We start from the raw sequence: 24,124 nt of genomic DNA, 5'->3' as shown, positions 1-24,124 counted from the left end.
AGTGCGGTTTAAACGCTCCATAGGCCCGGATGACTGTGGGTTGTGGGCTACATGCCATTTCCCTTTGATGCCGAGTACCTTAAGGGTCTCCTGCATCACCTGCTCGGTGAAGTGACTCCCTTGGTCAGACTCCACGTATTGTGATAGTCCCCATCGGGAGAACACTTCTCTGACCAGGATCCCAGCTGTTCCCAGGGCAGTGGCTGTTCGGCATGGGAAGGCTTCCACCCATTTGGTGAATATATCCACTAATACTAGGCAGTACTTGTAACCTCCCGGGGCAGTGGGTAGGGGCCCGATGTAATCGATTTGGATCGAGTGCCAAGGTCCCTCTACCCTCCTGATATGTTCCATCAACACCTTTCTTTTCTGGGGGTCGGGTTTGCTGGCCGTGCACACCACACAGCTAGCGCAGAACTCGCAAACGTCTTCCCTGAGTCCTGGCCACCACCCTGCCTGTTCCACACATTGCCAAGTGATCTCAGGTCTGGGATGTCCTGCTCCTGGACCCACGTGGGCCAGCTGGAGCAATTCTCTCCAGTGTTATTGCGGTACTACCCATTGCTCCCCCCTGAACAGTATGCCTTCTTTAATGGCAATGGTTGCGGTGCCGTATGAGCCGTCAATCCTTTCCCCTTTAGCTAGCGTGTTCAGGACAGTTTTGAGGACGGAGTCTTGGGTCTAAACCGTTTTTAGGTCCAGGGGCAAAGCTATCCCTGCCTTCCCTGCCGCTCCCATCCTGCCCCTGACTGCTGCTATGGGTCCTGAGTTGTACGGATCCCAGAGCTTGCCCGTGCGGGCCCCCTGCTTGGCTAACATGCCAGCCTGCTGGTTTCCCTCACTACGGCGTTCTGTGGTGGAATGTGCCTTCACCTTATGTATATAAATATTCCCTTCCTCTCCTACGGCTTTCATGATCTTTTCCAGTAGGGGGTTAATTGCCAGGGGTCTCCCGTCTGCGGATGTGTATCAGCGGCGGGACCAGATAGCCAGGCACTCCGTACATGAATTGCATGTGAACATTCTGTCCGAGGAAATCGTGTATGGGGTAGGGAATTCTTTGGGGTGTGTGACTTCATACACCACCGCAGACAGTTCAGCGTGCTGGGCGCTCATAGTACTGAGGAGTTTAATCGCCAGGGCAATGCCTGCCTCGCGGTCATATGCTCCACAGCCTGTGAGTCGTTCACCCGCAGATACTGTGCTTGAACCGTCCACATCGATCTCTCGGCCTGTGGGGTGTAACCCAGCCCGAAAGCCTATGTTAATTTCCCATACCCCTTCTACGGAACACCGTTGGGCTATACCTGGATAAATCATGTTGGCTGCGAGTCTTGGCTTGCAGAACCCTTTACCCTTAGGTCCATTTGAGAGAGGAGCAGGGTCCAGCAAGCAATGCGGGCACTGCTCACTGTCCCGTCCTTGATTCTCCCGTCCAGGAGCATTTGGGTGGGCGTATGGTGAGTAAGGAGTGTGATAGGGGACCCCCCCGTGAAGATCAGTGATCTTTTTATAGCCCAGTGAGTGGCTAGGAGGTGCCACTCACAGTTGGAGTATCCTTTCTCCACATCCGTGAGTATCCTGGAGGAGTAGACCACTGGTCTCAGTCGGCTGTGCCATTCTTGGAGCAGTACTGCGCTCAGACTGTCCCCACTGGCTGCTACCTCCAGGAAAAACTCTTTACCCCCATCTATTGCCCCTAGAGCTGGCGCGGTCTGCAGGTCTTTCTTGAGTTGGATAAATGCTGCCTCGCAACCTTCGTCCCATTCCCACTCCACTCCCTTGTGTAGGAGTTGGAGCAGAGGGGCTGCGGTGGCTGCATAATCCTCAATGAAATCTCTGCAGTACCCGGTGAGTCCTCGAAAAGATCTTACTCCTGTCACTGTGTTGGGGGCGGGTAACTTCTACACTGCTTCCCTTCTAGCTTTGTCTATAGTTCTTTCCCCAGCGCTCACCGACAGTCCCAGGAATTTGACTTCCTTCAGGCCGATCTGTGCCTTTTTGGGGTTTACTTTAAATCCCTCTTCTTTCAGCAGCTCCAGCAGTTCAGCCAGCAGTGGGCCATGCTCCTCCCTCTCATCGGTGAACAAGAGCAGGTCATCTACATACTGTACCAACTGCTGGGGTCTGCTGAAACTCTTTAAACAGTTGGCCATACACTGATGGAAAATACTGGGGCTGTCATGGAAGCCCTGAGGGAGACAGTTCCAAGTGTATTGCTGTCCTTTAAAGGTAAAAGCAAACTTGTACTGATCTTCCTTTCTTAAAGGTATGGACCAGAACCCGTTGGAAATATCCAGCACCGTGAAAGTGGTCGCGGAGGTTGGGATACTTCCAATGAGGTCGGCGACAGCAGCGACAGTGGGTGCACAGGCGGGGATGTTACGATTGATTACTCAATAGTCCACCGTGGCTCTCCAGGAATTGTCCAGTTTCTTAACCGACCACAATGCAGAGTTCACATGGGTAGCTATTGGTCTCAATACCCGCTGTTTAACCAGCGAACCCAAGGATGTTTCCATGTCTGCCTCCGCCTCCCTGGAGAAGTTATATTGTTTCTGTGGTCGGGTCATGGGGTCCCCATCTATGCTAACCTCGACCCCGTTTATTCTCCCACAGTCGTGTTTGTGAGTGGCAAAAGCTGCAAGGTTTTTCCTCACATACTCTTGATATTTTACAGGGGTGTTACTGACATAGAAACATAGAAACATAGAAAATAGGTGCAGGAGTAGGCCATTCAGCCCTTCTAGCCTGCACCGCCATTCAATGAGTTCATGGCTGAACATACAACTTCAGTACCCCCTTCCTGCTTTCTCGCCATACCCCTTGATCCCCCGAGTAGTAAGGACTTCATCTAACTCCCTTTTGAATGTATTTAGTGAATTAGCCTCAACTACTTTCTGTGGTAGAGAATTCCACAGGTTCACCACTCTCTGGGTGAAGAAGTTTCTCCTCATCTCGGTCCTAAATGGCTTACCCCTTATCCTTAGACTGTGACCCCTGGCTCTGGACTTCCCCAACATCGGGAACATTCTTCCTGCATCGAACCTGTCTAAACCCGTCAGAATTTTAAACGTTTCTATGAGGTCCCCTCTCTTTCTTCTGAACTCCAGTGAATACAAGCCCAGTTGATCCAGTCTTTCTTGCTAGGTCAGTCCCACCATCCCGGGAATCAGTCTGGTGAATCTTCGCTGCACTCCCTCAATAGCAAGAATGTCCTTCCTCAAGTTAGGAGACCAAAACTGTACACAATACTCCAGGTGTGGCCTCACCAAGGCCCTGTACAACTGTAGCAACACCTCCCTGCCCCTGTACTCAAATCCCCTCGCTATGAAGGCTAACATGCCATTTGCGACCAGTGATTCAAGGTCGTAACCCTCCTTTGGTTTCATGGTGCACACCGTCCCTTTTCCCTGTTTTCCTGGGATAACCATCACCTCACTCTCCTGTCCCATACAGACTGACTCCCAAAGACCCCGTGGCCTAAGATGAAGTCAGCACCCAGGATCCCTCTCCCATCCTGCTCCCACTTCATCAGGACACAAGTCCACTTAGTGTGGAGTGTACCTAAATGAATGGAGAGCGGAACAGAGAATGAGCCAGTCTGTTCAATGCCTGTGAAACCCACCAAGCTGTAGGGGACCCCGTTAGACAGAGGTGAGGCGGCGGGGTTAGCTGCATAGACAAGGGTGCTTGAGGCACCGGTGTCCAGCAGGCAAGTCCCTTTCACCTTTTCCACTTCCATCTGTATGGTCGGTCTCCCCCATGCATCATACTCGAGGGCACACAGGTGGACAGGCTGTGCCTGTCCTAGTCATAGTTTTGGTTGCGATGGGGCAGATGGGATCTCGGTACCGGTGGCAGTGGCTACCTTCCCAGGGCCATCTAACATGGCTCGGAGCGCAGTTAAAAAGGTCTCAAATGAGTGGGGAGGGACTGGATTATCTGTCTCGGTCTTTTGGGCAGGGGTTGGAGAATTCTTCCAAGGATTTTTACAATCCTTTCTCCAGTGCCCACTCTTTCCGTACCCGAAGCAGGTACGTTTTGTATGGGAGGAGTTGCCCCCCTCGTGGCACCATTCCCTCTTGTCTTGGTTAGGTCAGATTTCGTGAACTCTTTCCTTTTGTGGGTGCTCTTCTGTCCCTCTGCCGTTTCTGTAAGCTAGGGTCAGTTGCTAAGCACTCCCTGCTCTGTGGCTTGGGGATCTCTGGTGTCGAACCAGGCCTCAGCCTTGGTTCTTATTCTGGGTAAACTGTTAGCTACTAGGCTTCGGGGCCAGTGTGCTAATTCATCCGGGTTTAAGTGATCCCTGTCTATGTCCCCACTACAGGCGCTTTTGTACACCGGCCACTGTCGGTCTGCGAAAGCCTGTGGGGTTTCTCCTGTGAGCTGCACCGTTTTCCCTACTCTAGAGAAGGGACTTCCGTCATTGCAGCCCATAGCTTCTAAAATGACTTTCTGGACGGCAGCAAGTGTTTTCTGTCCTCTTTTGCTCTCAGTAGAGAGGGACTAGTACAGTTTGCTGTCTAGAGATAGGAGAAGCATCTTAACCATTTCTGCATCATCACACCCATTACTATCCCCTGCCTGTTCCACTTCCACAAAGTGAACTGAGGGGTCTCCCTTTGGAGTTAGCTTTCCCAGGTGGCTTATCATAGCCCTAAGCTGGTGGGGAGTGTGGAGGACCACAAACTGACTTTCATGGGGCCCTGGACCCCCGTTAAGGGTGGGCGGGCCAAACTTCTGTTGCCGGACCAGGCACATTAGCCCTGGTTCTGGCTCTCCCTGTTCTGGCTCGCCTCCCTCTCTTCCCTGCGGCCAAGCCGAGCTGAAACTCGGTGCTACAGGTGGTGGTGGTTCACTATCCCTGTCCGCCCCGCAACTGATATGCCCCTCCTGCTGCTGAACCGGTGTAGTCACCGGTCCACAGGTAGTGAGCAGGTAGTTTCTTCCTTCTCTTCCAGGTTTACCTAGGGCGTACCCGGGCTTATTAGGCATACCATGCCTTTTGCCTTGGACAGAGCAAGGTTTAAACTTTTAATTTGTTGCTGGCAGGGACCGTGGTCTCTCGATTCAAACCCATTAGTGCTAGCTACTTTATACGCTGCTTGCACATCTTTTAATCTTTCCTGGAGCTCTTTTACTTGTAGGGTGAGGCGAGTGCTTTCCTCCCTCAGTGACTTTTCATTATTTTTGGCCTCGGTAACCTGACATTGAAAATAGTCCTGACTGCTTTTAAACCTTTCCATTATTTGGGTCCTTTCCTGTTTTAGCTTATGGAGTTCTCCTAATAATCTTTCTTCTGACATAACCCTTTCCTGATAATTCTCTGCGCATTCCCATAACTCTGCCTGAAATGTTTCATTCATTCTGTCTAGCAGTTGGACCTGTCGCTGTAGACAGACCAACCAAATTGCTTTCTCTACTGCTTTTTTGTGATCTTTACTTGCTGTCCACTGGACTGCAGTGTCAGCTGGACACTCAGCGCGCAATAGACTAAGCACCCATTCTTTAGTTACATTCACTTTCTTATACACATAGGAGGAAATCCTCTCTTCCATTTTGATTCTTTGCCCCAAACCAGCACTCTCCACATCACAACCCATGTACCAGAGTCCTGCCGCGGTCGCCATTTTGTAAGGGAGGGTGGGGTGTGGGGTGTGCTCTGTGTGGTCTCTATGAGGGGGTCAGGTTCCCTTCTGACCAACTTGAGCAGTTTCGAATCGCTCCCCCTCCCTTGGGTTCTGTACTCTGGATTTATTTGGGGGGTGTGACAAAAGTGCAGAGGATGCTGGTTTGATGCATAGAACTTTGGTTTTATTACAGTCAGGGTAATACAGGCTTACTACTCTAGTAAGAAAATACAAGGCCAAACTTGCAATCACTCTAATAAAGAACAATACAAGGAAAGGTACAAGGTCAAACTTATAATCCCTCTAATAAAGTACCATACACTACACAGTCAAAGGGGGTTTCAGTAAAATTATACCTCCCATCTCCCAATACCTAATTCTAGCTAGGTTGGACTCCAGGGCAGGGACTTATGCTTACCAATCCTTTTGATAGTTAATGGTAGATGGTGATGTTCTTCCTTCCTTCAGGACTTCAAGACTTCGAGGCTGGAGAAGTTTTACAACTGTCGCGTTGGTTTCTCTCCTTGTCTTGATGAGGTAGTAGCAACCACCTCTCTCCCCTCTCTCTCCTCCCTCTCTCTCGCTTCTCTCTAACCTCTGTTGAAAGCAGTGGCCAGTTATACGATTTCAGTGTTCTAATCTTGCCGCCCAATCTGTTCACAATCCTTTGTATTTGGTCCAAGTGTTTCCGGTGAATGAGTCCATTTGAAAGTTTGACCCGAAACACCCTACTCCCCTCTTTGGCCACGACAGTGCCGGGAAGCCACTTGGGACCTTGTCCATAATTTAATACAAATACAGGATCATTGATTTCAATTTTGCATGACACATTTGCGCTATCATGGTATGCACTTTGTTGAAGCTGGCTGATCTCTACCTGTTCATGTAGATCAGGTGAACTAACGAGAGCCTTGTCTGAAGTGCTCTTTTCCTGAGCAGTTCAGTAGGTGGGATCCCAGTGAGTGAGTGGGGTCTCATGCGGTAGCTAAGCAGGACTCGGGATCGGCGAGTCTGCAGTGAGCCTTCAGTTACACTCTTCAAGCCTTGCTTGATTGTTTGTAGTGCTCTCTGCCTGACCATTGGACACTGGTTTAAACGGGGCAGATATGACATGTTTGATCCCGTTACGGGTCATGAATTCTTTGAACTCAGCACTGGTAAAACATGGCCCGTTGTTGCTCACCAGGACATCGGGTAGGCCGTATGTGGCAAACATGGCCCGCAGGCTTTCAGTGGTGGCAGCGGATGTGCTAGCCAACATTATCTCACATTCAATCCACTTGGAGTACACGTCTACAACCACAAGGAACATTTTACCCAAGAACGGGCCTGCATAATCGACGTGTACCCTAGACCACGGTTTGGAGGGCCAAGACCATAAACTTAGCGGCGCCTTCTTGGGTACATTGCTTAACTGCAAGCATGTATTACATCTGTGAACGCAGGACTCTAAGTCCGCATCGATACCGGGCCACCACACATGGGATCTGGCTATCACTTTCATCATTACAATGCCTGGTGGGTACTGTGGAGGTCATTGATGAAGGTGTCTCTGCCCTTCTTGGGGACCACTTCTCGATTGCCGCATAGAAGGCAGTCTGCCTGTATAGACATTTCATTTTTACGCCGCTGGAACGGCTTTATCTCTTCCTGCATTTCACAGGGACACTGGACCAGCTCCCGTGAAGCACACAGCTTTTGACTAGAGATAATAGGGGTCCTGGCTTGTCCAGGTTTTGATCTGATGGGCAGTGACGGGTGATTGTTCACTCTCAAATGCTTCTATAACCATGGCTAGATCTGTGGGCTGCGCCATTTCCACCCCCGTGGTGGGCAGTGGCATCCTACTGAGAGCATCGGCGCAGTTTTCTGTGCCTAGCCTGTGGCGGATGGCGTAGTTGTATACGGACAACGTGAGCGGGCCGATGCGTTGGTATTTATCCCTTTACTCTCGGAGAACAAGGATATAAGTGGCTTATGGTCAGTTTCCAATTCGAATTTTAGCCCAAACAGGTATTGATGCATTTTCTTTACCCCATAGACACACGCTAACACTTCTTTCTCAATCATGCTGTAGGCTCTCTCAGCCTTAGACAGACTCCTGGATGCATAAGCAACCAGTTGCAGTTTCCCAAAATCATTAGCTTGTTGCAATACACACCCGACTTCATGTGACAACGCATCACATGCTAGTACCAAACGCTTACATAGATCATACAACACAAGCAATTTGTTTGAGCATAACAATTTTCCCGCTTTTTCAAAGGTATTTTCTTGGCTTTTGCCCCAAACCCATTCATCCCCTTTTTGTAGTAAGACATGCAGTGGTTCTAACAGTGTGCTGAGACCCGGTAAGAAGTTACCAAAGTAGTTCAGGAGTGCCTGAAACGACCGCAACTCCGTCACGTTCTGTGGTCTCGGTGCGTTCTCGATTGCCTCCGTCTTCGCGTTGGTGGGCCTGATGCCATCCGCCACAATCCTCCTTCCCAGGAACTCCACTTCAGGCACCAGGAAAACGCACTTCAAGCATTTTAACCTGAGCCCCACATGGTTGAGTCGACTAAGAACCTCCTCCCGGTTCTACAGCTGTTCGACTGTGTTCCGACCTGTGACCAAGATGTCGTCCTGGAAGACCATGGTGTGCGGGACCGACTTCAGTAAGCTTTTCATGTTTCTCTGGAATATCGCCGCCACCGATCGGATTCCAAATGGGCATCTATTATAAACAAAAAGACCTTTGTACGTGTTGATGAGGGTGAGGCCCTTCAGTGATTCCTCCAGTTTCTGCTTCATGTAGGCTGAAGCCACATCCAGCTTCGTGAACGTCTTTCCTCCTGCCAGCGTTGCAAAGAGGTCGGCGGTCTTTGGTAGTGGGTATTGGTCCTGCAGGGAGAAACGATTGATAGTTACTTTGTAATTGCCACAAATTCTGATGGTGCCGTCTCTCTTGAGGACTGGGACGATAGGACTGGCCCACTCGTTGAACTCGATCAGGGAAATGATGCCCTCTCTTTGCAGCCGATCTAGCTCGATCTCTACCCTTTCTCTCATCATGTATGGTACTGTTCTCGCCTTGTGATGGATGGGTCGCACCCCCGGAATTAGGTGGATCTGCACTTTTGCTCCTTGGAATTTTCCGATGCCTGGTTCAAACTGCGAAGGAAATTTGTTTAAGACCTGGGCACACGAACTGTCGTCAGCGGGTGATAGCGCTCGGTCATCATCCCAGTTCCAGCGTATCTTTCCCAGCCAGCTCCTGCCAAGCAGCGTGGGATCATCACCCGGTACCACCCACAGTGGTAGCTTGTGCACCGCTCCATCGTAGGAGACCTTTACGGTAGCACTGCCAATTACAGGAATCAATTTTTTCGTGTAAGTTCTTAGTCTCGTGTGAACTGGAGTTAAGACTGGCCTTGAGGCCTTGATGCACCACGAACCTTTCAAAAGTCTTTTTGCCCAAGATGGACTGGCTCGCGCCCGTGTCCAGTTCCATTGACACCGGGAGTCCATTTAGTTCAACATTCAGCATTATTGGGGGACAATTCGTGGTGAATGTGTGCACCCCATGTACCTCTGCCTCCTCGATCTGAGGCTCTGGTTCATCATGATCCTCCGTGAATCTGTCCTCCTCTGCAACATGGTGGTTTGCAGGTTTAACAGGCTTTACAGCTTGCCTGCACACTCGTTAGAGGTGTCCCATTGTTCAACAGCCCTTGCAAATGTACTCTTTGAATCGACATGAATGGAAATGATGATCACCCCCACAGTGCCAATAAGGTGTTAATGGCCTTGCATTTATCACCCTTGATGGTGGACTCTGAGACATCTGCGGACGTGTAACTGCAGGTATGTGTGACCTACTTTGTACGTTACGATTCGAAAACAACATCACTTTGTTCACAGTACTTGTAGCAGCACTTGTGCGCTGAGAGATTTGCTTCGTATTGTCACTGGTGGCAATGAACGCCTAGGCCATCACTATGGCCTTTCTCAAGGTTGGGGTCTCTACAGTCAAAAATTTGAGAAGTATGGTTTCGTGGCCAATGCCAAGTACGAAAAAGCCTCTGAGCATGTGCTCCAAATGTACTTCAAATTCGCAATGTCCTGCAAGGCGTCTCAGTTCGGCGACGTAACTCGCCACTTCCTGGCCTTCAGACCTTTTGTAGATGTAGAACCGGTACCTCGTCACCAGAACGCTTTCCTTCGGGTTCAAATGCTCTCGGACTAGTGTGCACAAATCATCGTACGATTTCTCCGTGGGTTTTGCCGGAGTGAGCAGATTCTTCATGAGGCCATACAGACGGTGAGGAGGATCGCCCTTCATTTGGCTGCACTCTCTTCCCCATCTAGCTCGTTGGCCACGAAGTATTGGTCGAGTTGCTCCATAAAAGTTTTCCAATTATCTCCCTCCAAGAATTTCTCCAGGATGCCCACTGTTCTCTGCATCTTTGGGTTCGCTATCTGTATCTCGTCGCCAGTAGTTGTGTATGGAGAACGAGTCAGACTGAACACTGTGAGCTCAAAGTAAGGTGTGACCTTCATCTTTTATTGCACATCTCCAGAGTGCCTCTCCAACCTTTGAAGCCTCCTTACATACCTGTGCTCCCAAGGTATTATGGATAGAGAATTGGCTAGCTAACAGAAAGCAGAGAGTCGGGATAAATGGGTCCTTTTCAGGTTGGAAATCGGTGGTTAGTGGTGTGCCACAGGATCGGTGCTGGGACACAACTGTTTACAATATACATAGATGACCTGGAAGAGGGGACAGAGTGTAGTGTAACAAAATTTGCAGATGACACAAAGATTAGTGGGAAAGCGGGTTGTGTAGAGGACACAGAGAGGCTGCAAAGAGATTTAGATAGGTTAAGCGAATGGGCTAAGGTTTGGCAGATGGAATACAATGTCAGAAAATGTGAGGTCATCCACCTTGGAAAAAAAAACAGTAAAAGGGAATATTATTTGAATGGGGAGAAATTACAACATGCTGCGGTGCAGAGGGACCTGGGGGTCCTTGTGCATGAATCCCAACAAGTTAGTTTGCAGGTGCAGCAGGTAATCAGGAAGGCAAATGGAATGTTGGCCTTCATTGCGAGAGGAATGGAGTACAAAAGCAGGGAGGTCCTGCTGCAACTGTATAGGGTATTGCTGAGACCGCACCTGGAGTACTGCATGCAGTTTTGGTCACCTTACTTAAGGAAGGATATACTAGCTTTGGAGGGGGTACAGAAACGATTCACGAGGCTGATTCCGGAGATGAGGGGGTTACCTTATGATGATAGATTGAGTAGACTGGGTCTTTACTCGTTGGAGTTTAGAAAGATGAGGGGAGATCTTATAGAAACATTTAAAATAATAAAAGGGATAGACAAGATAGAGGCAGAGAGTTGTTTCCACTGGTCGGGGAGACTAGAACTAGGGGGCACAGCTTCAAAATACGGGGGAGCCAATTTAAAACCGAGTTGAGAAGCAATTTCTTCTCCCAGAGGGTTGTGAATCTGTGGAATTATCTGCCCAAGGAAGCAGTTGAGGCTAGCTCATTGAATGTATTCAAATCACAGACAGATAGATTTTTAACCAATAAGGGAATTAAGGGTTACGAGGAGCGGGCGGGTAAGTGGAGCTGAGTCCACGGCCAGATCAGCCATGATCTTGTTGAATGGCGGAGCAGGCTCGAGGGGCTAGATGGCCTACCCCTGTTCCTAATTCTTATTATGTTCTTATGACTCCAGGTGATGAGCCCTCTGGTGGCTGTAAAGAGTAAATACAAGTATACATATATAATAATAACCTCCCAGTTCTGGTATTCTTCTAGTAAATCGTTTTGCAACTCCTCCAGCATCTTTGTATTCTATTTTCGTATACTTATATATGTATACTTGTATTTACTCTGTACAGCCACCAGAGGGCTCATCCCCTGGAGTCCCAAAGGATCCCATAATCCCTTTGGAGCACAGGTAATTAAGAAGGCTTCACTGGTTGGAGAGGCACTCTGGAGACCTGCAATAAAAGACTAAGGTCACACTTTACTTTGATCTCACAGTGTTCAGTCTGACTCGTTCTCCATACACAACTACTGGTGACGAGATACAGATAGCGAACCCAAAGATGCAGAGAACAGTGGGCATCCTGGAGAAATTCTTGGAGAGAGATGATTGGGAAACTTTTATGGAGCAACTCGACCAATACTTCGTGGCCAAAGAGCTACATGAGGAAGAGAGTGCTGCCAAACGAAGGGCGATCCTCCTCACCGTCTGTATGGCCTCATGAAGAATCTGCTCACTTCAGCAAAACCCACGGAGAAATCGTACGATGATTTGTGCACACTAGTCCGAGAGCATTTGAACCCAAAGGAAAGCGTTCTGATGGCGAGGTACCGGTTCTACATCTACAAAAGGTCTGAAGGCCAGGAAGTGGCGAGTTACGTCCTCAATTAACACAGCAACTTGTTAAAGTTACTTAAAAGTACTGAGTGTCATTAATTAGTACTAATGATGGAGATGGAGTTCCTGCTGGCAGTTGCATTTCAAGTTATTAATAAAGTGGCATTTTGCTAGCCATCCTTCAAAGGACTATGATTCATCTTATCATTTTATCATTTTCCAGCCCTGTCAAATACCAGGGGTTCAAAACATTAAAATATTCCTCCTGAATACATGGAATATGAATCATATGACAAGCCTACTTAACTAAACTGATACTTTCCGATCACGTGTCTCACTTTTTCATTCTGAAAGATTGTTTATACTGAGCAAAGTTTTTTTTGGATTAGGCCTGCAACTCATGAACATTAAAAGGATGGAGACAAAGGAGGAAAGAGCTCACAGTACACATTGATTTTAAAGGGTATATAACACAAGTCAGGAGTGTGATGCAATACTCTCCACTTGCCTGGATGATTGCAGCTCCAACAACACTCAAGAAGCTCGACACTATCCACGACAAAGCAGCCCACATGATTGGTACCCCATCCACCACCTTAAACCTTCACTCCCTCCACCACCGGCACACCATGGTTGCAGTGTATACCATCTGCAAGATGCACTCCAGCGACTTGTCAAGGTTTCTTCGATTGTATCTCCCAAACCCACGACCTCTACCATCTAGAAGGACAAGGGCAGCAGGCGCATGGGAACACCCCCACCTCCAAGTTTCCCTCCAAGTGACACACCATCCTGACTTGGAAATATATTGCCGTTCTTTCATCTCACTGGGTTAAAGTCCTGGAACACCCTCCCTGACAGCGTTGTGGGAGCACCTTCACCACACGGACTGCAGAGGTTTAAGGAGGTGGCTCACCACCACATTCTTAAGGACAATTAGGGACGGGCAATAAATGCTGGCCTTGTTAGAGACGTCCACATCCCGTGAATGAATTAAAAAAGCACTAAATGTCTTTAACCTCACTGGACTCTTTGGCCTAGAAATACGGGGGAGCGCTAACGGGACACAAACGACTTTTCGCCTGGGGGCAACACTGCTAACGACTCCCGCTAAATTCCGCTGGAGTTTCGCGGCGGCAATAACCCGTAGCATCCCGCTCCGCTGTGCGGGTGATGATGTCATCACCGTGCGCAGCGCCCCGGGCCCTAAATGTCTTTAACCTCACTGGACTCTTTGGCCCTCTGATGCTGCGCAGGGCCATGACAGCTACAGCTTCAGGGGACGTGACCTGGGCGGCCAGCCGCTCGCAAGTTAAAGGGGAGATGCGGGCTTTAAAAAAAGAAATGATGCCGATTTTGTCCTGCACCCCGTCACACCCTGCGTGAGTGCTGGGCTGTTGGCACGGCACCCCCCGCTCCCCAGTGGTCCAGGTAGGATGCTTTCATTACCACAGAGTTTGCAGCTTGGGCCCTTCCCTTTAATTAAGGGGTAGCCCCATTTACGTGGCAGCACTACACGGCCCAGTGCGTAGTGCTGCGCCCCGCTCCCAACGCATCTGCCCCACTAGTGCCTCAGAAAGGAACTGGAGCACATTATTTTGCACACCACTTCCTTTTGGAGGCAGTAACCCCAATTTCTAGCGCGAGATGAGACTTCTGCACCTGGCACAAAATCTCACGAGTGGTACGGAATTTTTCCCCCTTAGCGAAGAAAAATATCAGCCAACAATTGGACAAAGGGTTTAGGAAAGTCAAGTCTTATTTTTCAACGCCTTCACAAGTCCATTAAAACTGTAGAAAATGACACTACTTGGGAATAATTCCATAGAATCACGCAGCACAAAAGGAAGCCATTCGGCCCATCAGCCTATGCCAGCTCTTACAAAGAACTCTCCAATTAGTCCCACTCTCCCCACTTTCCCCATCGCCTTGAAACTTTTTCCTTTTCAAATATTTATCCAATTCCCCTACTTCTAAGGTACCACTAAATCTGCTTCTCGACAGTGCATTCCAGATCATGTCATGTATCTATGTGAAGAACGGGTGGTCTCCCAGTGTCCTGCTAGCACCACCCCCCCCACCCCACCCCCGTTCCTGCCTGCATAACTTCAAAGTCGTTCATTGCATGAGTCGTGCTTTGAAACATTTCTGAAGATATGATAAATGCACTTTGTAAGTGCAAGTCTTTTTTCATTCATTTTTTTTCTTTGACAATCGCATGAGAGCTGGCCATCTTCTCAAGTGGCCCATTCTTCATTCATAGCCCAGAAAGTGGGTTCCGGCGGATTATACAACTGTACGGGCATTATCGCCAAGTCCGACCTTGTCCTTGCATCCATACATATTGCAATTTCCCACTGGATAGGAATCAGGAACGAGGAAGCCTGGCTCATTGGTCCTCTCACTAGACAAGAGGCCCAATATAGTGCTGCTACCGCTGACATCAGCTGGCTTGGCACAGCACGAGGATGGCACCTGCGAATCTTTCTGATCAGTATGGCTCAGTGCCAGTGTAATAGAGTTCCTCCTAGTGGATTACTATGGTAATGCAACTACTGATGTATCACAATAAAAGGGTCATGTGATAAAGTTACATGATGTATTGGAACCATCTTGTAGAGTGGGTTTGTTAGTGATGTTGTAAAGAATATATCATAGCCATACTTGTGTAGCTACCAACTCAGCCTTTAGAGTTGCCCCAGCTCTTCCTTTTTCAATCTACTTTAGATTAACAGTAAAAGAGAGAGCTTTTAGCACAGCCTTTGTACTGAGAAGCTAATTGGTTACATAGAATTTTACAGCACAGAAACTGGCCATTCAGCCCAACCATTTATGCTCCACACGAGCCTCCTCCCACCCCTACGTCATCACAACCTATCAACGTTTCCTTCTAAAAGGTTACATCACAAAGTGCCAATACTTGTAAAGGGCCAAATTCACTGCAATCCTTACAGCAACGATTTCCTACATTACAACAGTGACTACACTTCAAAAATACTTCATTGACTGTAAAGCCCTTTGGGACACCCTGAGGTCGTGAAAGGAAAGCTACTCTCTCACCAGAACTCATGAAAAATAGCGAGGAGCTGCTGTTTAAAAATTGTTATTCCCTTTTGTTCAGAACCCAATTTAGCACAGCAGTTATGCCAAAGATTTATATTCTTTACAAAGTGGCAGAATGAGAATACCTTCAGAATATTAAATAGTCTGTGTGGCGTGGGTTTTTATGTGACTCCATAGTTCATTTCATTGTCCATTCAGTGTGTGGAAAAGTAATTAGCTGTCTCATGTTTATTAAATGACTAGAAATAGCATTGCACTTTCATTCATTCTCCTCATTACCTATTGCATGAGGTCATTTGCAATATATAAATGATTGCTCTGCAAATTATTTGTAATAATACGATAAGTGAAATTGGAGCTACATTGTACTGCAGAGGAAGATAATGAATATTACTGCACAGGGCAGCGGGTGTGGGGTGTTACATGTTACATAGCCTTCAACCCTGTATTATTCAAGTCTGGAGCTGAAAACATACTCTGAAACTTTTTAATAGAATTGTATTCAGTTCTGCTGCTCAGGACCTGAGAGACATAACGGTAAGAGTAACACCAGCTTCACAACTGGAATGTTCATTTATCAAACCAGCATTTCCACTGTAAAGGAGTTTCGATATTTTCTAACATCCCTATACCAGCCAGTACTGGAATATATATTGGAATTTAGAAGATTAAGGAGTCATTGATCAAAGTTTTAAAGATATTAAGGGGAAATGATAGGGTAGATAGAGAAAAACCATTTCTACTGCTTAAGGAATCTAGGCTGGAATTTTTTCCAGGTAATGGGGTTGGGGTCAGGGGCCTCCAAGGTGGGCTGGAAACCTGAGAGGCCAGGTTTCACGCAAAGCCTGATTTGTATGTGAGGCCTCGCATTCCCACCTGCAGCCAGCCAGAATGAGATGCTAATATAAAAGCAAAACACTGCGGATGCTGGAATCTGAAATAAAAACAGAGAATGCTGGAAATCTCAGCCGGTCGGGCAGCATCTGTGGAGAGAAAAACAGAGTTAAAGTTTCGGGTCGACAATCCTTCATTAGAACTGCCAAATGTTCGAAAAGAACACATTCTTAAGCACTGAAAGAGGGAGAGGAAGAAAGAACAAAAGGGAAGGTCTGTGATAGAGTGGAAGACAGGAGAGATTAGAGAGACAAAAGGGATAATGGGCCGAATTGAAATGGTAATGACAGAAGTTAGAAAAAGGTTAATCTATATAGGGTGTGAATGGCAGAACAATGACCAGCTGACATTTGAGACAAAGAGAAAAAAAACATAAGATAGGGGATGGGGGATTGGGGGGGTGGGGGGGGGGGGAGGTGGGGGGAGGGAAAGGGAGCCAAAGATGGCCAGAGGTTATGCTCTAAAATTGTTGAACTCGATGTTTAGTCCATAAGGCTGTAAAGTGCCTAAACGAAAGATGAGGTACTGTTCCTCGAACTTGCGTTGAGCTTCATTGGAACCGTGTAGGAGGCCGAGGATGGAGATGTCGGAGTGGGAGTGGATCGGGGAATTAAAGTGACAGGCAACCGGGCGCTCAGGGTCACACTTACAGACTGAATGGAGGTGTTCAGCAAAGCGGTCACCCAATCTACGCTTGGTCTCCCCAGTGTTGAGGAGACCACATTGTGAGCAGCGAATACAGTATACTAAATTGAAAGCAGTACAAGTAAATCACTGTTTCACCTGGAAGGAGTATTTGGGGCCCTGGATAGTGGGAAGGGAGGAGGTAAAAGGGCAGGTGTTGCATCTCCTGCGATTGCACGGGAAGGTGCTTTGGGAAGGGGAGGGGTGCTGGGTGTGACTGCGGAATGGACCAGGGTGTTGCGGAGCAAGCGATCCCTTTGGAATGCTGAGAGGGGAAGGGAGGGGAAGATGTGATTGGTGATGGGATCACGCTGAGGTTGCGGAAATGGCGGAGGATGATCCGTTGTACACGGAGTCTGGTGGGGTGAAAGGTGAGGACAAGGGGAACCCCGTCATGGTTCTGAGAGGGAGGGGAAGGGGTGAGAGCAGAGGTGCGGGAAACAGAACAGACATGATCGAGGGCCATGTTAACCATGGTGGAGGGGAATCCTCGGTTGAGGAAAAGGGAATACATGTCAGAGGCACTAGTGTGGAAGGTGGTGTCGTCAGAGCAGATGTGACGGAGATGGAGAAACTGGGAGAATGGAATTGAGTCCTTACAGGATGCGGGGTGGGAGGAAGTGTAGACCAGGTAGCTGTGGGAGTCAGTGAGCTTACAGTCGATACTGGTCGAAAGCCTATTCCCAGAAATGGAGACAGAGAAGTCGAGGAAGGGAAGGGAAGAGTCGGAGATGGACCATGTGAAGGTGAAGGAAGGGTGGACATTGGATGCAAAGTGAATGAAATGTTCTAGTTCAGGGCGAGAGCAGGAAACGGCACCGATACAATCATCAATGTACCGGAAAAAAGAGGTGAGTGAGGGGACCCAAGTACGACTGGAACAAAGAATGTTCCACATATCCCACGAAACGTTAACTTTGATTTTCTCTCCACAGATGCTGTCTGACCCGTTGAGACTTCCCGCATTCTCTGTTTTTATTTCAGATTGAGAGGCTGTCTGGCTGCAGGCAGGTAGGCCTGCAAATGTGGAGAGGGAGTGAGCGTTTGGTCCGGGGGAGGGATCGCGGGAGGGCTAGGGACGGTGGGGGGAGGGTTTCGTTCGTGGTTGGGAGCAGATTGGTAGCCTGTCCCCGTACCACCTCCCCCCCGCCCCCCCCAATTCTGTCCCTGTCCCGTCTCTGTTAAGACCGGAAGTGGGCGGGTTCAAGGCGGGATCAGATCGGGAATCCCATTTTTAACAATTTAACTGACATCTTCTATTGCGCTCTTCCTCTCATTCTTTCTTTTTCTCTTTGCCTTCCTTTTTTTTCCTTTCCAAATAATTCTTCGCTCCACCCAATGAGCAGCTGATATCTGGAATAGACTCCTGAAGTGATTAATGTTTTTGACTATCTCCGTCAAGTAAGAGCTGTGTCAGTGTCTGCAGGGTATGGGGATACGTGTAGGTGTAGCTAATTAATTCTCCAAGGATGATGATGGTTCCAGTGTTGCACAGGTAATCAAGGGGGCGAGGATCTCATCTGTGGTTGCAGCAGACCAGATTCCAGTGGTACCGATGAATAAACTAGGGTTGCCAACCCTCCAGGATTGCCCTGGAGTCTCCAGGAATTGAAGATTAATCTCCAGGACACTGCTGCGAGCAAAAACATGGGAGAAAAATCAACACTTTTGTTTATTAATTATAAAGATATTGGAGATGGGGGTGAAAAGGCTGTTTGACTGACAGTCAAGCATCAGCCAATCAGGCAACGAAGAGTCCTTTCCAATTGGCTGTGGGAAGGCAGAGTCATTGCGATGATGGACCTATCGGGCAACCAATGGCGGGAGTGTGAGGGCGGGGCAGTTGCAGGCGGGTGGTCATGTGATGGAACTTCCAGGAATACATCCAACCAGCGTTGACAATCCTAGTGTACACGGGTAGAACAGCCAGAGTTTCAGTCCATAATCGTGTTGCATATATACGTGGCCTGCAGAAGGAATTGAGCTGGGTGAAAATTGATGGCCTTGTTTTGTGCCTTCTTTTGTGGGTTCATCAAAACTTCCGCTTGAAAGCTCGAGTTAGTCCTGCAAAGTTTAGGTCTCAGCGTACACAATTATGCTTTATTCTTCTATCATTTTGCAGATTACTGTCTTCAGAATGGGATCAGAGGGACATCAGGACATTGACTTAGCCATTCTAACAGCACTCCTGAAAGGTAACTCTATGGTATCGCAACAGATCTGCTGAATTACTTCCCTCCTGCTGATGTGCTTCTGCCTCCCGATCTCTGTAACCTCCTCCTGCCTGACAACCCCCCAAGATGTGTGCGCTCCTACGATTATGCCCTCTTGAGCAGCACCGATTTTAATCGCTCCACCTTAGGTGGCTGTGCCTTCAGCTGCCTCGGCCCTAAGATCTGGAATTTCCTCCCTAAACCTCTCCGCCTCTCTACTTTTCTCCTTAAATCCTATTTCTTTGACCAAGCTTTTTGCCACCTGTCTTAATATCTCCTCATGTGGCTCGGTGTCAAATCGCTCCTGTGAACCACCTTCGGAAGTTTTATTACATTTAAGGCACTACATAAATGCAAATTGTTGCTGTCGTGGAGCTCACTCATGCTTAACTCCTTACACCACAGATCGGAGAGATCAGTAAAAGTGAGCAGTATCTATTGATATTTGCCACAAATCACTTATCTCATCCTATCGCCATTTGCAATTATTTGTAAAACTGTTGTCAATCAACTCATTCCCCTTCGTTATTCTAACTGCTGCCGTGAAAAGTGGTGTTTGCATTAAAATTTATCCCATTGACTGTCGTAGATTAATTTTTCATAGACTGTGGTAATACCTTCACATTATCTGTGAAATATTAGCATATCAAACATTTAATCAGTCATAAACCTCTTATCTGGTCAGCACATACTGCATATTGTATAATATTATCAACAGAGTTGAAAGATTTCTGTGAGAGGATGTGGTGGTGGATTAACTGAAATGTTCAATAGTTTCTGTTAAGCTCATAATAAAGTGACGTAACTGAGTATGATACAGGTTACCTAGGGTTGCTCCATAACATCACTCCTTCCCAAAGTCAATAGTACACTTATTTACAGGGTGAGACGATCTGGGGCTTTTCGCTCCCTTGTTGATCGTCTCGGTACAAATGCAGGTGTAGGTGAGTTGGTTGGTTCTTCACTGGGCTGCTGGGAAGCTGGCCTTGCCGGTCTGCTGGGGATGGTGAGTTCGGCTTCGTGGTCGACCGTGATGTCAGTTGCCACTTGTGTGTGTGTTGGAAGGTTGAAGTTGGTGGTGTCCTCTTCGGGTTACTCGTGGCTGTTTGTAAATCGCAGTTTGGTTTGGTCCAAATGCTTTCTGCAAGTTAGTCCATTAGCAAGTTTGACCTGAAAACCCTGCTCCCTTCTTTGGCTATGAGTGTGCCATTTGGGACCATGTCCATAGTTGAGTAAAAATACAGGGTCATTGACTTTAATATCGTATGACAAGTTTGCGCGATCATGGTACATGCTTTGTTGATGCCGCCTGCCCTCGACGTGATCATGGGGATCAGGGGACAAGTGAGAGCCTTGTTTTGAGCGCCCTTTTCATGAGCAGTTCGGCAGGGGGAACCCCGGTGAGCGAATGGAGTCTGGTGCGGTAGCTGAGCAGGACTCGAGACAAGCGGGTCTGCAGGGAGCCTTCCGACACATGTTTCAAGCTTTGCTTGATGGTTTGGACTGCCCGTTCTGCCAGACCGTTGGATGCGGGCTTGAACGGGGCTGATGTGACGTGCTTGATCCCATTGCGGGTCATGAATTCCTTGTATTCAGCACTGGTGAAGCACGGCCCATTGTCGCTGACAAGAACATCAGGCAGGCCGTGCGTGGCGAACATGGCTCGTGGCTTTCAATGGTGGCAGTGGACGTATGTCACGACAGGACCAATACCCGCTTCCGAGAGCAGAGGATCTTTTTGCCACGCTGGCAGGTGGCAAGCTGTTCACCAAGTTGGACCTCACTTCAGCCTTGATGGGCTCTGTAGTGCCTTACGCCTTACTATAGAATCACACAAGGCATGTACTTCAGACAAGGTCACTACGTGACCTGAACCTTTATTCTCAGGACCAAGAAGCGCTGACCCTGCGTGGGACCTCCCTTTATATACCTGGATGACCAGGTGAGGAGTGTCTCCCACAAGTTCATCCCCTGTGGTCAAGGTGTGCATTACTCAGGTGTATACAGTGTACAGTGTTGTTACATAAGGGTTACAGTTATGTGAAGGTTACAAACATGACATCACCTCCCCCCAACGTCTTTGGGTCAAAGGTTGAGTCTTTCAGGCGGTTGACGCTCTCTCATGGAGCGTCGCAGTTGGGGCTCTGGTGGTTGGGCCTTGGCATGCATCTCTGTCGCCTGAGGTGATTCCAACCTGTCCGGGCTGGCCGCAGGGACTGTGCATGCTGGTGAATGTCCTTGTTGCTCGTTCACTGGCAGTGGTTTGGGTAACATCTCACGATCTTCCTCAGGTTCCTCAGTGTCCATGCTGAACCTTTTTTTTACTTGGTCCAGATGTTTGCGGCATATCTGCCCATTGTTAAGTCTGACCACTATGACCCTAGTCCCCTCTTTGCCAATTACAGTACCCACAAACCACTTGGGTCCCAAAGCATGATTGAGAACAAATACAGGGTCATCAATTTCTATGCATCTCCCCACTGAGTTGCGATTATAGAACTCGATTTGGGACTGGCGCTTGCTCTCAACAATGTCTGACAGGTTTGGGTGAATGAGGGACAGCTGCATTTTAAGCATGCGTTTCATGAGTAGTTCCATGGGCGGAACTCCCGTGAGTGAATGCGGGCGGGACCAATAGGCCAGCAGGAGGCGCGATAGGCGGTACTGAAGGGAGGGTCCTTGAATCCAGAGCATGCCCTGTTTTATGATTTGAACTGCACGTTCCACCTGGCCATTGGAAACCGGCTTGAACGGTGCTGTCCTGCCATGTTTGATATCATTACCCGACATAAACTCCTGGAATTCATAGCTAGTGAAACATGTGCCATTATCACTAACCAGGATGTCCAGCAAGCCGTGGGTCGCAAAGACCGTACGCAGACTTTCAACGGTGGTGGATGTCGTGCACGAATTCAATATGATGCACTCGATCCATTTTGAGTATGCATCGACAACAATCAGGAACATTTTCCCCATGAACGGGCCCGCGTAGTCTACGTGAATACGTGACCATGGCCTGGTGGGCCAGGGCCACGGGCTGAGTGGGGCCTCCCTGGGGGCATTTCCCAGCTGAGAACACGTCGTGCACCTGCGAACCCAGTGTTCCAGGTCTGAGTCAATTCCTGGCCACCATACATGTGACCGGGCAATGGCCTTCATTAGCACGATGCCTGGGTGCTCGCTGTGGAGTTCCCTGATGAATGATTCCCTTCCTTTCTGGGGCATGACTACCAGGCTGCCCCATAGCAGGCAGTCGGCTTGGATGGAGAGCTCGTCCATCCGTCTGTGAAATGGCCTGACCTCCTCGGGGCATGCTCCGTGTGCGGGCGCCCAATCCCCAATCAGGACACATTTCTTTATCAGGGATAGGAGGGGATCTCTGTTGGTCCAGATTTTGATCTGGTGGGCTGTGATTGGGGAGCCTGCGGTGTCGAAAGCCTCAACGGCCATGACCATCTCCGTGCTTTGCTCCGACGTTCCCTAGGTGGTCGCCAGTGGGAGCCTGCTGAGCGCGTCAGCGCAATTTTCAGTGCCTGGCCGGTGCCGTATGGTGTAGTCATACGCAGCCAGCGTGAGGGCCCACCGCTGTATGCGGGCTGATGCATTGGCATTGACAGCCTTGCTGTCGGACAACAGGGATGTTAACGGTTTGTAGTCCATTTCTAACTCGAACCTTCTGCCGAAAAGGTACTGGTGCATCTTTTTCACCCCGTAGACACATGCGAGTGCTTCCTTTTCAACCATCCCATATCCCCGTTCTGCCTGGGAGAGCGACGTGGAGGCATAAGCCACAGATTGGAGTTGGCCCTCATCATTACACTGCTGCAACACGCACCCAACCCCATAGGATGATGCATCACACGTTAAAACCAGTTTCTTACAGGTGTTGTACAAGGTCAACAGCTTGTCAGAACAAAGCAGATTCCGCACCCGATTGAAAGCCCGTTCTTGACAGTCCCCCCAAAACTATTCACAACCCTTATGCAGGAGCATGTGCAGCGGCTACAACAATGTGCTTAAGTTCGGCAGAAAGTTCCCGAAGCAGTTCAATAGTCCCAGAAATGAACGCAACTCTGATGTGTTGCCGGGCCTAGGCGCTCGACGGATCGCCTCCGTTTTAGATTCGGTTGGCCGGATCCCGTCTGCGGCAACCCTCCTGCCCAAAAACTCGACCTCTGGGGCTAAAAACACACACTTGGACTTCTTTAGTCGCAAGCCTACCCAGTCCAGTCGGCATAGCACCTCCTCCAGGTTGTGGAGGTGTTCCTCGGTGTCTCGACCCGTGATAAGGATGTCGTCCTGAAATATGATTGTTCCAGGGATGGATTTAAGCAAGCTTTCCATGTTCCTCTGGAAGATAGCGGCCGCTGAACGAATGCCAAACGGACACCTGTTGTAGACGAATAGCCCCTTTGTGCGTGGTGATGGTGGTCAGAAGCTTGGATTCTTCAGCCAGTTCCTGAGTCATGTAGGCCGAAGTGAGGTCCAACTTGGTGAACAGCTTGCCACCCGCCAGCATGGCAAAAAGATCCTCCGCTCTCGGAAGCGGGTATTGGTCTTGTAGTGACACTCGGTTGATGGTGGCTTTGTAGTCGCCACAAATCCTGACCGAGCCATCTGCTTTAAGGACAGGAACGATGGGGCTTACCCAGTCACTGAATTCAACAGGCGAAATTATGCCCTCTCTTAGCAGCCTGTCCAACTCACTCTCAATTCTCTCACATATCACATACGGCACGGCTCTGGCTTTGTGGTGCACTGGTCTGGCATCCGGGGTGATGCGTATCACTACTTTGGTGCCCTTAAAGGTCCCGACACCTGGTTGAAAAAGTGGCTCGAATTTCTGTAGGATCTGTGAGCATGAACTACGCTCCACAGATGAAATGGTTTGCACATCCTCCCATTTCCAGTTCATCTCGGCTAACCAGCTCCTCCCCAAGAGCGCGGAACCATTCCCCGGGACAATCCAGAGTGGCAGCCGGTTCTCCGATCCATTGTGTGTGACCACCAAGTTTTCACTGCCTAGTACTGGGATGATCTCTCTGGTGTACGTCCGCAACTGCGTGTTAATGCATTCCAGTTTGGGCCTGTTAGCTTTGAGTGGCCATAGTTTTTCAAATTGTTGGGCACTCATAAGTGACTGGCTGGCTCCTGTGTCCAGCTCCATGCGTACCGGGATGCCATTTAATAGAATTTTCATCATCATAGGTGGCGTTTTGGTGTACGAGCTGTGGATGTCTGCCACATGAACCCGCTG

The 24,124-nt window shown here is 48.8% G+C and overlaps 1 protein-coding gene across 1 annotated transcript in view; it reads left to right on the top strand.

Moving 5' to 3' along the window:
- Window positions 1-24,124, top strand: part of trpm3 (transient receptor potential cation channel, subfamily M, member 3) — a 223,540-nt gene that overhangs the window by 49,143 nt on the left and 150,273 nt on the right. The window contains exon 7 of the mRNA XM_070887456.1: window positions 18,777-18,849. Coding sequence (XP_070743557.1) covers window positions 18,777-18,849 — 73 coding nt within the window. The remainder of the gene's footprint in view (window positions 1-18,776; window positions 18,850-24,124) is intronic.

This window comes from Pristiophorus japonicus, chromosome 1 (genome assembly GCF_044704955.1).
Source record: "Pristiophorus japonicus isolate sPriJap1 chromosome 1, sPriJap1.hap1, whole genome shotgun sequence".
NCBI lineage: Eukaryota > Metazoa > Chordata > Chondrichthyes > Pristiophoridae > Pristiophorus > Pristiophorus japonicus.
This window is presented reverse-complemented; position numbering and strand designations above follow the sequence as displayed.